This window comes from Eptatretus burgeri, chromosome 1 (genome assembly GCF_056783735.1).
Source record: "Eptatretus burgeri isolate ZD-2024b chromosome 1, Ebu_testis_v1, whole genome shotgun sequence".
In the NCBI taxonomy this organism is placed as follows: Eukaryota; Metazoa; Chordata; class Myxini; order Myxiniformes; family Myxinidae; genus Eptatretus; species Eptatretus burgeri.
This window is the reverse complement of record NC_140961.1, coordinates 104,702,961-104,719,079: the sequence shown is the minus strand read 5'-3', so window position 1 is coordinate 104,719,079 and position 16,119 is coordinate 104,702,961. Positions and strand designations below refer to the sequence as shown.

Genomic DNA, 16,119 nt, shown 5'->3' with positions numbered 1-16,119 from the left:
AGCCGGATGGTACCATAGTTACAAGGCAGATAACCGGAAGGGCATAAATGGGACATATGCTAAAGTAGCGTCAAACGGTACATATCCATGACGTGGTACAACACGTAAGGAAGGTAGCTGCAAAGTACCAAGACTATTTTAAGGAAGGAGGGTTCGGATCTTGGTTAAAGGGAGTGTTTGGTGGATGGGGAACCTGGATACTCCACATATTGCTCATGGGACTCATGATATTTGTCACTATTGTTGTCATCATCACATGCATGAGAGCAATAATGTGTGTGTGTGTGTGTGTGTGTGTGTGTGTGTGTGTGTGTGTGTGTGTGTGTGTGTGTGTGTGTGTGTGTGTGTGTGTGTGTGTGTGTGTGTGTGTGTGTGTGCGCAAATTTGCCACAGTGACAACGGTGGTGGTGCATGGAGTTTCCCTGTACCGACCATCTCTGAGCAACTATGGCGACCATGAAGATCCAGAAGACCCAGAAAACCCAGAAAATGAAACACCTTGTGTAAAACTGAGTCGAGACATCGTGTCGGTGGGATTTTATGGAAAATACAAAAGTGCAGACACCCATGCCCTTCGGACTGACGAAAGCCCTTTTGAAAGAATTCCAACAATTGTTGCTCAAGAACCAAAAACAGATGGATGATTGTGATGAATAGATGTGGGACAATAAAGATATCTTAAAAACTGAAAGGGAAATATAATTTGAGCAACTTGCTCAAATAAAAGCTGATTCGTATAATTGAAAAAGGCGATTGCCTATTGGATGTATATATTTCGGTGTGCACAGGGTTCGTTTCTTCCAGTTCAGTTAATTTCCTTTGATGCATCAACCATGCCCTGGAGGGATCATATATCTACTCGTAATACTCCATGTACAGTTAAGTTTTTGCCTGAGACACTGCTCGAGGCTTGGCTTCGTCGTGCGAGTCCGTCTGATATTTACTACTGAATAAACAGCTTAAATTGAACTAAAGGTTTTTCTGTCTTGAGGTGGCCAAAACTGCTACAACAAATGGAAGCACAAAATGCAACTCCATCGGCCGTTCGGTTATGATTGGGTGGACATGCCCCAACTTTACAACTCACTCCACCATCCAGAAACTTAATCATTTTATGTTGCCAAAATCACAGCCACTGAGCTCACGGGATAAAGCTTAATGGTTTATACATGCTGCAAACCTGGAAAACAAATAAGGCTGTCCAGATAGAGACAGACACTTTTGCAAGCTTTTTTTTATGCATCTGATAACCTGTGGAACAGGTGACAAATTTTCAACAATTTAGGCAACAAGAAAACAATGACCATAAGTAGCTCATTGTTTGTTGTGTGTGGTATACCTGCAACAGAGGCACTGCGGGGAACAACTTCAAATCGCACCACACGGAACGTGCCTGCCACAGTTTCTTCATGGTAGGACAGAATCAGGTTGAGGTGGTTGTGTAGATAAACCTGGCATAATAAGAGTTGCAAGAAAAAAACATCCTCAAGGTGTTGGGGGAAAAACAGCAAAAGCAATGAAGCAAAAAAACTAGAATGGTACTCAGTAAAGAGCATACCTCCGCAAGGCTAAACAGTTTACATTTTGTATCATAATCCAGCCACAACTTTTTGAAATATCATGTTATACAGTCATCCCCCGTTTATTGCGGGGGTTACGTTCCGAACCCCCCCCCCCCCGCGAGAAGTGAAAATCCGCGATGAATGGACGCCTCCCCAAAAAATGCCTAAAAATGCCTATTTTTTATAAACGCGGTGTATAAACACAATTGGGTTTGATTTATATTGAGTAAATATAAACCTTCCTCTGGCGCTTCGGTTTCTTGCCAGAAGCCTTAGAAGGTGCAAGGCGTTTGGGCGGCATCGTGGGGCTTGGAGAAAAAAAAAACGTAGAAAATATTCAAAGTTCACAAGCGAAACTTTGTCTCGTGCGTTGTGTGACTGGTCGAGCGCCACGCATTATAATTTATTGAATAAAATAATTTATATTTTATATATTACCGCGATATACCGGGGGAATCCGCAGAAAAAAAGTTAGGTTCCAAAGGAAAAACCGCGATGAAGCGGGGGCGAGATAGGTGAACTGCGATATAGCGGGGGATTACTGTATATCGTTTTTGGGCCAATCTCTCAATGGTGAAGAATCACTTAAATATTACAGTATCCGAATCTGGATCCGGATCTTCACCAAAATCAAATAAATTCATCTTGTCACACACCCAACCTGTCGAACAAATTTTGTCTGAATCTGTGCATAAACTTCTTGAGATATCCTGCTCACAAACAGACAGACAGACAGACAGACAGACAGACAGACAGACAGACAGACAGGGATGAAAACATAACCTCCATCCACCTTTGATGGCAGACGTTAAAATGATAATCATTCAGAGGAGGTATGCTGAAAACATTGCACAATGCAGCAGTCAATTGCCTCAGCTGCTCTGAATATTGAACTGGATTTTGTTAGTCACTTGTCTTAGGCACTAATGTTTCATGGACCCCAATCACGCTCTTTGGAGGTTCCCAAAATATGTCATAAATACAAGTGCTTAGCACAAGGAATAGAAAACAAATTCCAAATTCCCGAAACCATTGAGCTGAAAAATTAAACACTTGCTGCAGAATAGTGGAAAAAGCATAGAAGCGCAATATTCAATTTCCATCACGAGATTGAGGCTCCTGAAGGTGAGAGATGACGGAGGGTATGATCCGATAGTGGACAGTGGGGCAACAGTTATGCACAATAAGCAAGGGAATGAAGAGAAAAAAACAGTAACCTGCAAGAAAGAGGGTTTGATTAGGTAGCATTAATGGAGGTAAAAAAGAAAAAAAAGACTGGGTAAGGACGGCAGATGACGAGAGGATGCACCACCTGGTCAGAGCCCTGGAAGGAAGAGTGGAATGGAACAGCCTCAGGAAAGCAGATCGACAGATGGTGGAAGCGAGAAATCAAAGAGATGAGGTGTGCAATAAGCCAAAGTCAATATTCCAATATCTCACCTTTCCACCCTGCACAAATCCCAAACGATATCCATGCTCGAAGTGTATTTCCTTAGATTCATCCTCACCCTTCTTTTCAGGAGAAAACTCCAGCATCGTTGCAACAGGGAGATTGTCAGCGATTCTTGCAGAGAAAATAAAAACATTGTGACGGCCAATTACACGAGATACAATGACAACAAATGGCTTCAGCGTACCATGATATTTTTCATAAAATTTCAAGCTAATTTAATTTATAACAACATAACACTCATGGTGGAACTTGGGCATATATTATGTGCACAGCAAGGACATTAGAATATCTCAGTGAACTTTACATGAATTATAAGATGACAAGTAGATGGTGGAATCTCTACAATTTGACCAGACACCAATTCAAATTCAATAAATAAGTCTTGCATTGACTGTTCTCACAAGTTGTAACACAATCAATTTGAATAATAAATATTCCGATCAGCCCAATTTGTTGCTGTGGTTGTTGGAGATCTATTCTTCCATATAGAATACAGCAATTGAAACTTGCATCCCTTTGCCCGTGCTAATTTTTAACTGCAAAAAAAAAAAAATAATAATAATAATAATAATAATACGATTTTGTCACAACGTTGTTGTGTTGTTGCGCAACATGTTGTTGCGCTAGGGTTGGCCCTCAGATTATATATGCCATTGAAATGTCATGGCCCTTATCACATGAAAATGACCCTCTTCAAAAGTTCACAGCTTTTGACCCAGATTTGCCTCATTTCTTTGAAGAGATTCCAGAGGACTATGGTACTTAATAATGGAATGCCTTGAAAGTGCAGAAAGCTAATTGGTGAATGTGGATCAATGGATGGGAAGCAAGTGTGGTCAAAGTCTCCATCGTCACGAAAACCTGTGGAGATGTCTTTCCATTTTCACTCTCCATTGAAAAAGTTATGCAGGTCATTGCATATCTTCCCTTTTTGCACATCTCCCCTTTTTATTAGGTCATCTCTACCGAGATGACCTCATAAAGCCAGACCAAATGTCCGTCCGTCAACAATTTTTCTTTCCGATCTTGATGAAACTTAGAATGTGGGTAGAGATCGATGAGTGTTGCACAACGATACAACTTTTGTCCGGGTTCAAGGTCAAGGTCAAGGTCACAAGGTCACGTAAGTTATAAAAATCGCCATTTTCGAAACCTATCTCGTCTGCCATTCTACAAGATATTCGGCAACTGTTTATTGATTATGATAGTAAAAAAATTATCTTGTATCTAACCGGACACATTTTTGAATTTCCGTCCCATTTGGCCGCCACGAAAGCTGCAAAATGGTCAATAACACCTCACAGTACAAAGAAAACTTTACTTCCGATCTTGATGAAATTTGGTATGTGGGTAGAGGTCGATGAGTGATACCCAACGACATTTTTTTCCCGGATTCGAGGTCAGGGTCAAGGTCACGAGGTCACGAAAGTTGTGAAAGTCGCCATTTTCAAAACCTATCTAGTCTGTCATTTTAGGAGATATCTGGCAATGGTTCATCGATTATGATAGTAAAAAAACATTATAGAGATGACAGTCACCCCCACACGGGGGTAATTTTATTATATTCTATTTTAAAGCATATCCATCGATATCGGGAGTTACTGGAAACTCCAAGCAAAGTGATGTAAGCAAATGGATGTGGGTTTTAATTGCTGGAAGCGACAGCCTCAATAAACAAATGCAAACAAAACATAATATCTATATTATGTTTTATATTATATGATATGATAAACATAATATAACCTTCAAAAAATATCTATTTGAATTATTGAGAGTTAACGGTGTCAAGGATTTTAAACCTTGGACCCCAACATCATAAGCTGTGCCCGCAGATGGGAGCAAGAAACAGGCCAACTTATTGCAATTTACCAAATTGACATGACATGATGGAGAAATCATAAAATAAAAAAATACAGCCGCACAGATTCTACTGTATTATTATAATGATTATTACAATGTGCAAAATGAATATTGTGGCCACAGCATAACAGTGCATCTTCAGTTGCTCCAAGTTTCTCCTTTCGCATAAGCAGTCAATCATTATGTGCCTGCACTGTCAGCGGAGCAAAATGGTATCTGTGAGCTGTGCGAGCGCTATTTACAGATGGACGTAGTACTCTTCACGTATCCGCTGTATGATAAGCTGGCTTTCGACCACAGTTAGCGTTATGGACTGGGACTGTTTGCAGAGCACACTGCAGCTCTTTTCTTCTTTCATCTTCACTTCATAAGGAGTGTTCACAATGCGGTCCCCTCGCAGCACTTCGCCTGCAAGGTGTGCAGAACATGAATTAATCCGTTGCAAGAGCTACAGTAATCTTGGCAGTCGCATGTGAAATTTCATGAGTTTGCATCTAAATAATCAGAATAAGAAATAAGTAAATTAAGGTGTTACATTGGTAAGGTGATGGTAAAGTGGATATAAATACCTAAAGGCGCTGTCACACCTTGACGATTGAGCCAGAAATGGCAACGTATAAAAATGTATGTAAAACGTTGGCGTATGCTGAAATTTTGATGTTTTTTTTTTTAGTTTTGGTCGTATTCATAACGAGTTGGTCGTATGCATAACATATTAGTAATGGGCACAGAACGTTTCGTTGTCTTCTAGATAACTTATACCAACGAATGCTTAGCCTGTTGTCGACGTTCACAATTTATGCCCAACGATAGTTTAACTTAGGCATAGCGTGCTGCACGTATCGCCGACGAACTCGTTGCGTAGCCTGTTAAAAACCTGCCTACGCCGATTCAAATCATAACCGCCTGAGAATTGGAAGTGTCAACATCGCAGTCACACGTTGACGATTTAGCCAGCATATGCCGAAAATGTGTCTAACCTATGAAACCTATGTCTTACCTATGTCTAATCTAACCTATGTCTTACCTATGAAAAATGTGTCTAACGCTGGCACACGTCGAATACGGTATGGGTAAGTTGTGTATACGTTAAGAGCACGCTGAAAAACGATGAAGTACGCTGTCATATTTCGTGGTACGTTTAGTACGTCGTGAAATTTCAAGCATGCTGAAAATTTTACGACGTACTCGCTGTATGGCTCACACGTTCCGCTACGCTGGGAATAAGTTGTAGGCACGATATGCGATTGTTGACAAACATCGACACAAGTTCCTTGTAAGTTACTCATAAGTCGAAACACGTCGAGGTAATGTTTAGCATACCCGAAACTTATTTTCTCCGTCAAGGCACATTTTATTTTTTTTCTCCTTGGCTCCGTGAAGGCACATGACGAAATATCTGAAGTTGTTGTTGTTGTTTTATTTTTTTTTTTATTTCATCACGAATTTAAAAATATATTCGGACATTTGCTTTTAAGTTTCGACGTCGACGTGACAATATCCTCAAACAGAAAATATTCACAGAGGAGGAACTAAGAATAAGACATGAGCAAACTGAAGAGGCTATCGGACTACCGTTACGAAATATCGAAAGTTATTGTTGTTGTTTTTTTTAACGCTGTCAATACGCCATTATCCGGTAGCTGTAAATTAGAAACACGTTCAGTAAGTTCTGTGGTCGTTCGGAAGACGTCAATCAAATACGTCTACATACGTCAATATGCATTGGAGGTACGTTACACATAGGTTCAAAGCACGTTACTCAAAGGTTAGAAATAAGTTTTGGGTACGCTAAGCATTACCTCGACATGTTTCGACTTATGAGTAACTTACAAGTAACGTGCCTCGACGTGTGTCAACGATCGCATAACGTGCTTCGACGTGTGTTTTGCTTTTGTTTTGTTTGAAAATAAAGTGCATCTTTGTTTTACACTACATCCAAGTTTGCTTTTGTTTTGTTTTAATTAACTCTACCAAATTTCCTGGTTTTCTGTGGGGCACCCTGTATAATGAAAACAAAAGTCATCATAGCAAAGCTTGTAGATCACAAGTTAGATGCTGCCTGAGGCTGATTTTGCTGTTTCCAGTTTGTTTTGAGAATTGGAAGTGTTGAATTTGCTTTTGGTGCTTGGATGTGCCTTTTTTTATGTCAAAACTGATCACCCCATCCACATCACCATAATGCCAAGAGTATATACATACATATATATATATATATATATATATATATATATATATATATATATATATATATATATATATATACATATATATATACACACATACATATATAATGTTACGGTTGTGGAAATTTGCAAACCACCATTTAGGTCCCGTAGGTGAGATATCTCTGTAAGTACATGTGTAGTTAGCCCGAACCCATTGTTTAGAGGGAATAAATGTGATTCATTCGGGCTGCGATGCTTTGAGATAGCCGTTTTTCTGTTCTATCTTTATTTTGAACCAACCACGCTCCAACCATCACACAACAACAACAACGCCAACAGCCACGATCTTTACCTTCACAACTCGCTCCCGCAAACATCGCATCACCACCATTCCAAACGGCACCATGGCCATAAACCACCACCATAAACCCTCCACCACCTTCACCTCTCTCCTTCTGCGGCCATTCCCACACCACCTGTGAGCACCGAGCGTCAGGCTGTCCTGGGCTCCTACGGGACGCGCGTCGAGCCGCGAGTGCAAAATGCGGCCTTTCCGAGGAGAATTCGGATCAGGAATGCTACACGCCCACTTCTGATCCGTCCAATCAGCAAGCGCGGGGCGGTTTGGCCCCGCCTCCAGGCGCGTCTGTGTGGAATCGAGATATGCAAATTCTAGGATCAGGGGAGATTCACGCCCCTTTTTCTCCGTCCAATGGGCAAGCGTGACTCCGCCCCCGAGCTCATCCGGATCCGGAAATTTGCATATGGGTTCTCCTGCCGGCCTATAAAGCGCCGAGCGCAAGGCGAATCTGGGCAGAGTCAGTTTGGAAGAGCGGAGAGTGGCAGAGAGAAAGAAGAGTTGTTGCGCCAGAGTTGTTGTTGCAAGGCAGAGTCAGTTTGGAAGAGCGGAGAGTGGCAGAAAAGCGAAAAGCGTTTTGGGGCAGAGAGAAAGAAGAGTAGTTGCGCAAGAGTTGTTGTTGCGAGGCAGTCAAGTCGGGTTGGAGCGCGGAGTGGAGTCAGGAGGCGAGGGCGTCCAGGTGGTTTTCTGCAGTCAGCTGAGGAGAATTGGGGGAAGAGTCTGAGGAGCTCGGGTCCGAGGCAAGGAAGACGGCGGTCGGCGACGAGGTCGCAGTGGAATCGCTCGTCATGGGACCCAAGCAAGCCAGCTATACTCTTTCCCCAGAGCATCAACAATTCCCCATTTCCCCCGCACTGAGATAGTGCGAAAAGGGGGCCCCGTTCCCACCCCACTCCAAGCGGTGCCAACAAAACCCGCGAAGGAGCACGAAGTCGGGGCACCGCCGCGCTTCCACATTTGCGGCTCATCACGAAGACGCGGGTAGGACCCACCCGGTCTCACGGACCTGACCGCTCCTTCAGGTTCCGCGCAAATATTGGCCCACAGGCCCCATCTGCCCCCTTATCTTTGAGGGTGGCCTTTTCTTTTGTTTCTGTGTAAACGTGTGTGTGTGGCGCCAGTCTGGTGAAGTAAAACTGTTTAAGTGTTGCCGTGTGCTCGCGTTGTCGGTAGTATCTCTGCGACATTGTTTCTTTTGTAGCATTTGATATAGGTGCATTCTGTTTGGCTGTATATGTGTGCTCTCCGTGTGCCGCGGAATAAATGTGCTTGCATGTTGAATTGTTCCGTGTTTCGCTGCGTCTTTTCCTTCGTTTGAATCTCCATCTTGCTTCACGCAACGGGTTCGTCGTGGGCTTAATACGCCCGATAATTAATCGGAACCGTCGAGGCCGACGATAACACCGCTCGGTTATCCCGATAGCACGGAACGGATCGCTTAAGCGGCCCGTGTCCGGAGTCGACCTGCGGCGAGGTGTGATCGCCCGGTCTCCCAGCCGCGTGGGTACTTAGGAAGGTCGAGTTTGGCGAACAACCCTATCCCACGCGGGTGGCCGATTGGCACGATCGTGGTGAGGCCGAAAGGCCCACCCGTGACTGGCTCCCGGCGTTAGTCCGAGAGGGTCACGACAGAATTGTCTGTCCGGTGGCCGACGTGCCGCGATTCGAGTCACGTGGCCGATCGCACGCCGGCGGGCGCGAATTCGCAACACTGGTGTCAGGTCGTGAGACACAAACCCATCTCGCTCGTCGCGAGACTGGTGTAAGAGAGCGGGAAAACAAACTCTCCTGTCTACAGCTAAATTCACGGGAATCGGTCCAGGGGTGAGAGGAGCGACCCCCGATCCCCTCCAAATTACGAGCGATTTAAATTAACCCGTTACGAGAAATAAGATGGCGTCTCAACGCGAGCGGGAGCTGGGGGTATTAGAAATGGATTTAGAATGTGTAGAATCCATGGTCCAGGATGAGAACCCCGAGCAGGAAATGTTGGTTGTGCAGGAACACGAACTCCCCCAACTGAACCCAGAGCCCGAAATAGGTGCGGCGGCGGTGTATGACACCTCCCCTACCCCGCTCCACCAAAACCCTCCCCCGATCCCTGCCGAAATGTCTCACACAAGCACACCCGACATGGCCCAGCTATTCGCCATGCTGGCAAAGATGAATACGGATGCGCAACAAATGAATGCGAACATAAACAGCAAAATGAACGAAGTAAAAACGAAAATGGATACGAATACGCAACAAATGAACGAAATGAAAACGAATATGGAAACAAATGCGCAAGGAATGAAGGAAGAAATGAGAGAACTGCGGGGTGAGACGCAGAACATGGGCCGAAGCCTGCAGGCGGGCATGAAGGCAATAATAGGGGAGTGCGTAATGGCGACGCCACGTGTGGGAGCAAACGAGCTGGAAGGGAGTGCAACGGCTGTCAGGCCCGGGGTGGAGGCGGGTAAGGAGAAATAATTCGGGGGACGTGTTGGGCGAGAAGTGTGATGGTGACCGAGAGGGAAAAACTAATTGGGGTGACGGAGACGTGCACGAGGGAGATAAGAGACGAGGTGAAAGGAATTGAGAGGAAGAGAATAGAACAATTAAGACAGAAAGCAAGGATGAGGTACGCGGAGATCGTGAAAGAGCAAGGAGTGAAACAGAGGGAAGGACGGGAGCGACTTAGGGAGAAAGCAAGGTTGACCTACGTAAAGATAAGGGAAAGACGCCAGAAAGAAGCAGAGACTAATAGACACGAGGAGACAACAGACACTAATAAATGTACAGAGACACGGGAGATAGAGGGTGAATTGGACGGGGTTAGAGACGCACACACATGGAGGTAGTGGAGGTTAATGGGGGTGAGCTCACGGAACGTGTAGGGACCCGGTGCGAGCAGTTGGATAGCCTCCTCCAGGAACGAGGGGAGGGAGTATGCCCCCTTGAGGCGAATCACGACCAGGTGGGTTCGGTCGTGCTTTGCGAGTTCGAGGGGAGGAGTGCTGCGAACGGGTGCACGGAGAGCTTGGGGGGTATAGAGGCCCCGGAGACCATTGTGGGGACACGAATCCCCAGTGTGGTTGTCCCGGTGTGTCTGGTGCAAGGTGTGAGTGCGTCCCCGTGTGTGGAAGCAACCCCGTGTGTGAGTGGTGTGGTGGCGAGTGTGCCGGAGTGCGTGCTTCCCAGCACGCCGTGTGTAAGTGAGACACCGTGGGCGAGTGCCCCCGCATGTGTGAGGGAAATGGCACGAGTGAGTGAGCGGCCGAGTGTGAGAGAGAGGCAGCGTGTGTAAGGTCGCTGTGTGTAAGGGAGATGTCGGTCGGCATTTGTGAACATGCAGCCGCGTCTCCCGGTGTGAATGTGAATGTGAATGTGATGGAGTGGTGTGTGAGCGTCGTGACACGCAGGTGTGCATGGGTCGAATGGCGATGGAGACGGCGACAGAGAGACGAAGGCCGAATAGCAGCCATAGTTGTAATGGGGACCGTGCCGGGTTTACCCAGCAGCGAGCGCGAGGTCCGTGCTGTGCAACGCACGAGGCCGCCACGTGCTCGCTTGCGGGAGTTAAGCCCGGTCCGGAAACGCCAGCGGTGGATTTGCCGATCCCGCGGACGGACAAAGTGTAGGCAGGACAACGGATTTGGACCGGACGGGTTCACCACGCGGGCGTGTGTGTTAAGCTCCTACGGGCAGAGCACATGTGTTCGCGTGGGGAGCCCCTCGGAGTGCGAGGTTTGCTTTTTGTGGTGCGCACGGTGACGTCATGGCTGCACGTGCGGTTGGAATCCGGCAGGAGGGGTTGAAACCCTGCCGGATGGTACCGTCCAAGGAGGGACGAGGTACACGTGCAGCTGCATGACGTCACGGGCAGGTGCAAAGTGCGCGAGCTGTGAGTTGCCACGCTGGTGCTGCGCAAAAATTGAAAAAAAAAATTATGAACAAAAGCAAGCCTCGGTTTCTGGTGAACAGGATTCCTGGGCAAGAGGTGGATGATCCCCTTGGCCAGGGCACAGGATGAAACTAGTTAGAGGGAAGGGTTAGCTTAGCTCGACCGACTTCATGGGGCAGGGGTAAGTCCTCATGGAGTCCGTGGAATGGATTAGGTAGAGGGATTTAGTGAGCTTGAGGTTGGGAAAATGGAGTATGGGATTATTTTGGAGACAGTGACAGACTTTGGATGTGTAGTGGGGATGTAGATTAGATACGTAGTGTTAAATGGAACGTGCTACCAGTGTAAGGGACGACGTGTGAGCATGAGGTAGTTAGGGGAGGTAGATATAAGGATGGCAGAGTTCAGCGGTGTGTGTGTTGAAGGGTTGTGAAGTGGAAAGGTGTACATGTTGAGTGAGTGAGGCCAGCGGGTCTGTGTGAATGGAGCGAATGGGGAATGCATGGTGCGATGAGTGATTGGGGGGAGAAGTGATTCCCGCCCAAGGGACCCCGGGGTCAGTGTAGACTGAGTTAGGGGGTTAGTCAAATTGACAAAATGGAGGGCGTTTTGTTGTTGGTGGGAAAGTGGGCTCGAAACCCATTTGGAGGGGTGCAGGAGCCCTGTTGACGGGCTGGGAGCGTGGCTGCGAAAGGTGAGCATCGCTGAGTGGGTACCCCGGGCACCAGGCTAGTCGGCCAAGGGCCCATGGGGGGCCGGGATAGCGTAGTGGGCACGGGTGCGCCCGCATGGTGCGGGGGCCCGGGGCGCCATTAGCCGCGTGGGCAGTGTTGGGGCACGGGTGACCCTCGGAAAGGGGCCCGGGAAGCCAGCCTGCCACATGAGCGTTTCAGGGGAGTCGCCATGGAGGGCACTCCCCGGTGTTTACGGAGCTGGTAGGCTCGGAGGCAGTGTAGTGCCCGGGGGTGCCATCGCTGGAGAATCGGCAGAGGGTCGTGCCTGCCAAGAGGTGCCACGCGTCCCAGCCATGAAACCGTGAGGGCACGGGAAGAAAATTGGGGGGCGAGGCCCGAAATTTGAGAGGACACCAACACAGGCGACGGGAATCTGGGTTTTTAGAACCAATAGCTTAAGCGAGAGGCGCTTGTTGAAGGCCCCGGGGTAGTTTAAAGGTAAATGGATAGGGTAGATTAGGAAATGTACCCCCTCCGCACCATCCATCCCCTCGCTCTCGTTGTGGGCCGCTGGACCCACTTTGGGTTAAGATCGCTGAAGTCTGGGGAGGCCATCCTGAGGCTTGAGTCGGGCCTCGACACAGGACGCGAGCTCTCCCTTGTTCCCCTCCGGGAAGGGAACGTAGGGGTTGGGGGTAGGCTAGGGGACGATAGGTTAGCCGAACAAGGACGATAAAGGGGGTTAGGGGACGAATTATAGAGGGGAAGTAAAAATAAAAATAAAAATAAAAACAAAAAAAATAAGTTGGGGCTAAATTGGGTTTTACAAATTAAGGGAGTGGGTATGGACAGTGACAGGCAAAGGCGATAGGTTGGGAGGGAGACAGGTAGGTAGGTCCGAGCCCGCCTTCTGAGTGGCCAGCACCACCGCACTCCCTCCACCAACCTGCACTGCACGGCAAGAGGCCGGCCAACTTCATCGGCTGTTGTTTTGCTACGAGGTCTGTACCGGCCGGATCGTCTGCAGCTGTTTTCTTCAAGGCCTGTGCCGGCCAACTTCATCGGCAGCTGTCGTTTTGCTGCGAGGCCTGTACCGGCCGGATCGTCTACAGCTGCTGTGTCTCAAGGCCTGTGCCGGCCAGTTCGTCTGCCGGCTGTGTTTGCCTGCAGCGGCCTTGTTCTGCAGGCTGTGTTGCCTGCTCGCCTTTGCCATGCCATAACCACTGCCCCTGTTCACCAGCCCACGTTCAATTTTGCTTTGCCCCCCCGGCCCCCCGTTCATTGCCATGTGCGCCAGGATCATCAAGCAACAGTTTGCAAGCTGCGAGAACTGCGTGTTGGCAGCGACAACACGGGCCTGCAGTGGCAGCCCGTGCACCGTGTTTGCGTCCATCCATTCATCCATTCATCCATCCATCCATTCATTGTGTTTATTGCGTGTGCCACTTGAGCTGGCACGGAGACTGCGTTTGTGCAGCCCATGCACCGTAGTGGTTCACTGCATTCAGTTCAAAAGGGAGGCCTTGGACTGCGTGTGAGCAGCCGGCCACGTTCCCTGTCACCTGCATTGCATGAGCCAGAGACTGCATGCGAGCAGCCTGGCTCCCTGCTAACTGCTTTCTTTTTGCAGAGTCCATTGATCCTGGGCCATGGTTTAGTGTAAAATTTGTAAGTTAAGATGTATTGTACTGTAAATATGAGTGCGCCCCCGGCATGTCTGTCTTAGCGCCGGCAATTTTATTTAAGTCGTCCATATGAGTGGGTTTGTTTAGGTAGTTACTCAGCCCTCAGGTTATTTATTTTGGGGACACGAATACCATGAATGTCGCACTCAGGGATCCGTAGGTAAAACGTACTAGGGGAGAACTACACATGATGGCACACGACAATTTGACGACTCGGGACGAGTCTGTAAAAAGGGGAGGGGGTAGTGTTACAGTTGTGGAAATTCGCAAACCACCATTCAGGTCCCGTAGGTGAGATATCTCTGTAAGTACATGTGTAGTCAGCCCGAACCCGTTGTTTAGATGGAATAAATGTGATTCATTCGGGCTGCGATGCTTTGAAATAGCCGTTTTTCTGTTCCATCTTTATTTTGAACCAACCACGCTCCAACCATCACACAACAACAACAACAACGCCAACAGCCACGATCTTTTCCTTCAAAACTCGCTCCCGCAAACATCGCATCACCGCCATTCCAAACGGCACCATGGCCATAAACCACCACCATAAACCCTCCACCACCTTCACCTCTCTCCTTCTGCGGCCATTCCCGCAACACCTGTGAGCACCGAGCGTCGGGCTGTCCTGGGCTCGTACAAGATACGCGCCGAGCCGCGAGTGCAAAATGCGGCCTTTCCGAGGAGAATTCGGATCAGGAATGCTACACGCCCACTTCTGATCCGTCCAATCAGCAAGCGCGGGGCGGTTTGGCCCCGCCTCCAGGCGCGTCTGTGTGGAATCGAGTTATGCAAATTCTAGGATCAGGGGAGATTCACGCCCCTTTTTCTCCGTCCAATGGGCGAGCGTGACTCCGCCCCCAAGCTCATCCGGATCCGGAAATTTGCATATGGGTTTTCCTGCCGGCCTATAAAGTGCAGAGCGCAAGGCGAATCTGGGTAGAGTTAGTTTGGAAGAGCGGAGAGTGGCAGAAAAGCGAAGAGAGTTTTTGGGCAGAGAGAAAGAAGAGTTGTTGCGCCAGAGTTGTTGTTGAGAGGCAGAGTCAGTTTGGAAGAGCGGAGAGTGGCAGAAAAGCGAAGAGAGTTTTGGGGCAGAGAGAAAGAAGAGTTGTTGCGCAAGAGTTGTTGTTGCGAGGCAGTCAAGTCGGGTTGGAGCGCGGAGTGGAGTCGGGAGGCGAGGGCGTCCAGGTAGTTTTCTGCAGTCGGCTGAGGAGAATTGGGGGAAGAGTCCGAGGAGCTTGGGTCCGAGGCAAGGAAGACGGCGGTCGGCGACGAGGTCGCGGTGGAATCGCTCGTCATGGGACCCAAGCAAGCCAGCTATACTCTTTCCCCAGAGCATCAACAATTCCCCCTTTCCCCCGTGCTGAGACAGTGCGAAAAGGGGGCCCCGTTCCCACCCCACTCCAAGCGGTGCCAACAAAACCCGCGAAGGAGCACGAAGTCGGGGCACCGCCGCGCTGCCACATATGCGGCTCATCACGAAGACGCGGGTAGGACCCACCCGGTCTCGTGGACCTGACCGCTCCTTCAGGTCCCGTGCAAATATTGGCCCACAGGCCCCGTCTGCCCCCTTGTCTTTGAGAGTGGCCTTTCCTTTTGTTTCTGTGTAAACGTGTGGGTGTGTGGCGCCAGTCTGGTGAAGTCAAACTGTTTAAGTGTTGCCGTGTGCTCGCGTAGTCGGTAGTATCTCTGCGTCATTGTTTCTTTTGTAGCATTTGATATATGTGCATTCTGTTTGGCTGTACATGTGTGCTCTCCGTGTGCCGCGGAATAAATGTGCTTGCATGTTGAATTGTTCCCCATTTCGCTGCGTCCTTTCCTTCGTTTGAATCTCCATCTTGCTTCACGTAACGGGTTCGTCGTGGGCTTAATACGCCTGATAATTAATCGGAACCGTCGAAGCCGACGATAACACCGCTCGGTTATCCCGATAGCACGGAACGGATCACTTAAGCGGCCCGTGTCCGGAGTCGACCTGCGGCGAGGTGCGATCGCCCGGTCTACCAGGCGCGTGGGTACTAAGGTAGGTCGAGTTTGGCGAACAACCCTATCCCACGCGGGTGGCCGATTGGCACGATCGTGGTGAGGCCGAAAGGCCCACCCGTGACTGGCTCCCGGCGTTAGTCCGAGAGGGTCACGACAGAATTGTCCGTCCGGTGGGCGACGTGCCGCGATTCGAGTCACGTGGCCGATCGCACGCCGGCGGGCGCGAATTTGCAACAATATATATATATATATATATATATATATATATATATATATATATATATATATATATATATATATATATATATATATATATGTTGTTCGTCTTTCGGCTGCTCCCGTTAGTGGTCGCCACAGCGGATCATCCATTATGATCCGCATACTGATTTGGCACAAGTTTTACGCCAGATGCCCTTCCTGACGCAACCCTGGTCGCCTCTTACGACACAGGGATAATGATTGGGTTTCGCCATGATTCCGGGCTGCCCTA

General features: G+C 48.3%; 1 protein-coding gene across 1 annotated transcript in view; it reads right to left on the bottom strand.

The window, feature by feature from the left end:
* The window catches only part of TM9SF4 (transmembrane 9 superfamily member 4), a 114,149-nt gene that overhangs the window by 72,582 nt on the left and 25,448 nt on the right, over positions 1 to 16,119 (bottom strand). Inside the window, exons 4-6 of the mRNA XM_085893626.1 lie at positions 5,118 to 5,283; positions 3,003 to 3,126; positions 1,340 to 1,451 (exon numbers count right to left, since the gene is read on the bottom strand). Of these exons, the coding sequence (XP_085749752.1) occupies positions 1,340 to 1,451; positions 3,003 to 3,126; positions 5,118 to 5,283 (402 nt within the window). The remainder of the gene's footprint in view (positions 1 to 1,339; positions 1,452 to 3,002; positions 3,127 to 5,117; positions 5,284 to 16,119) is intronic.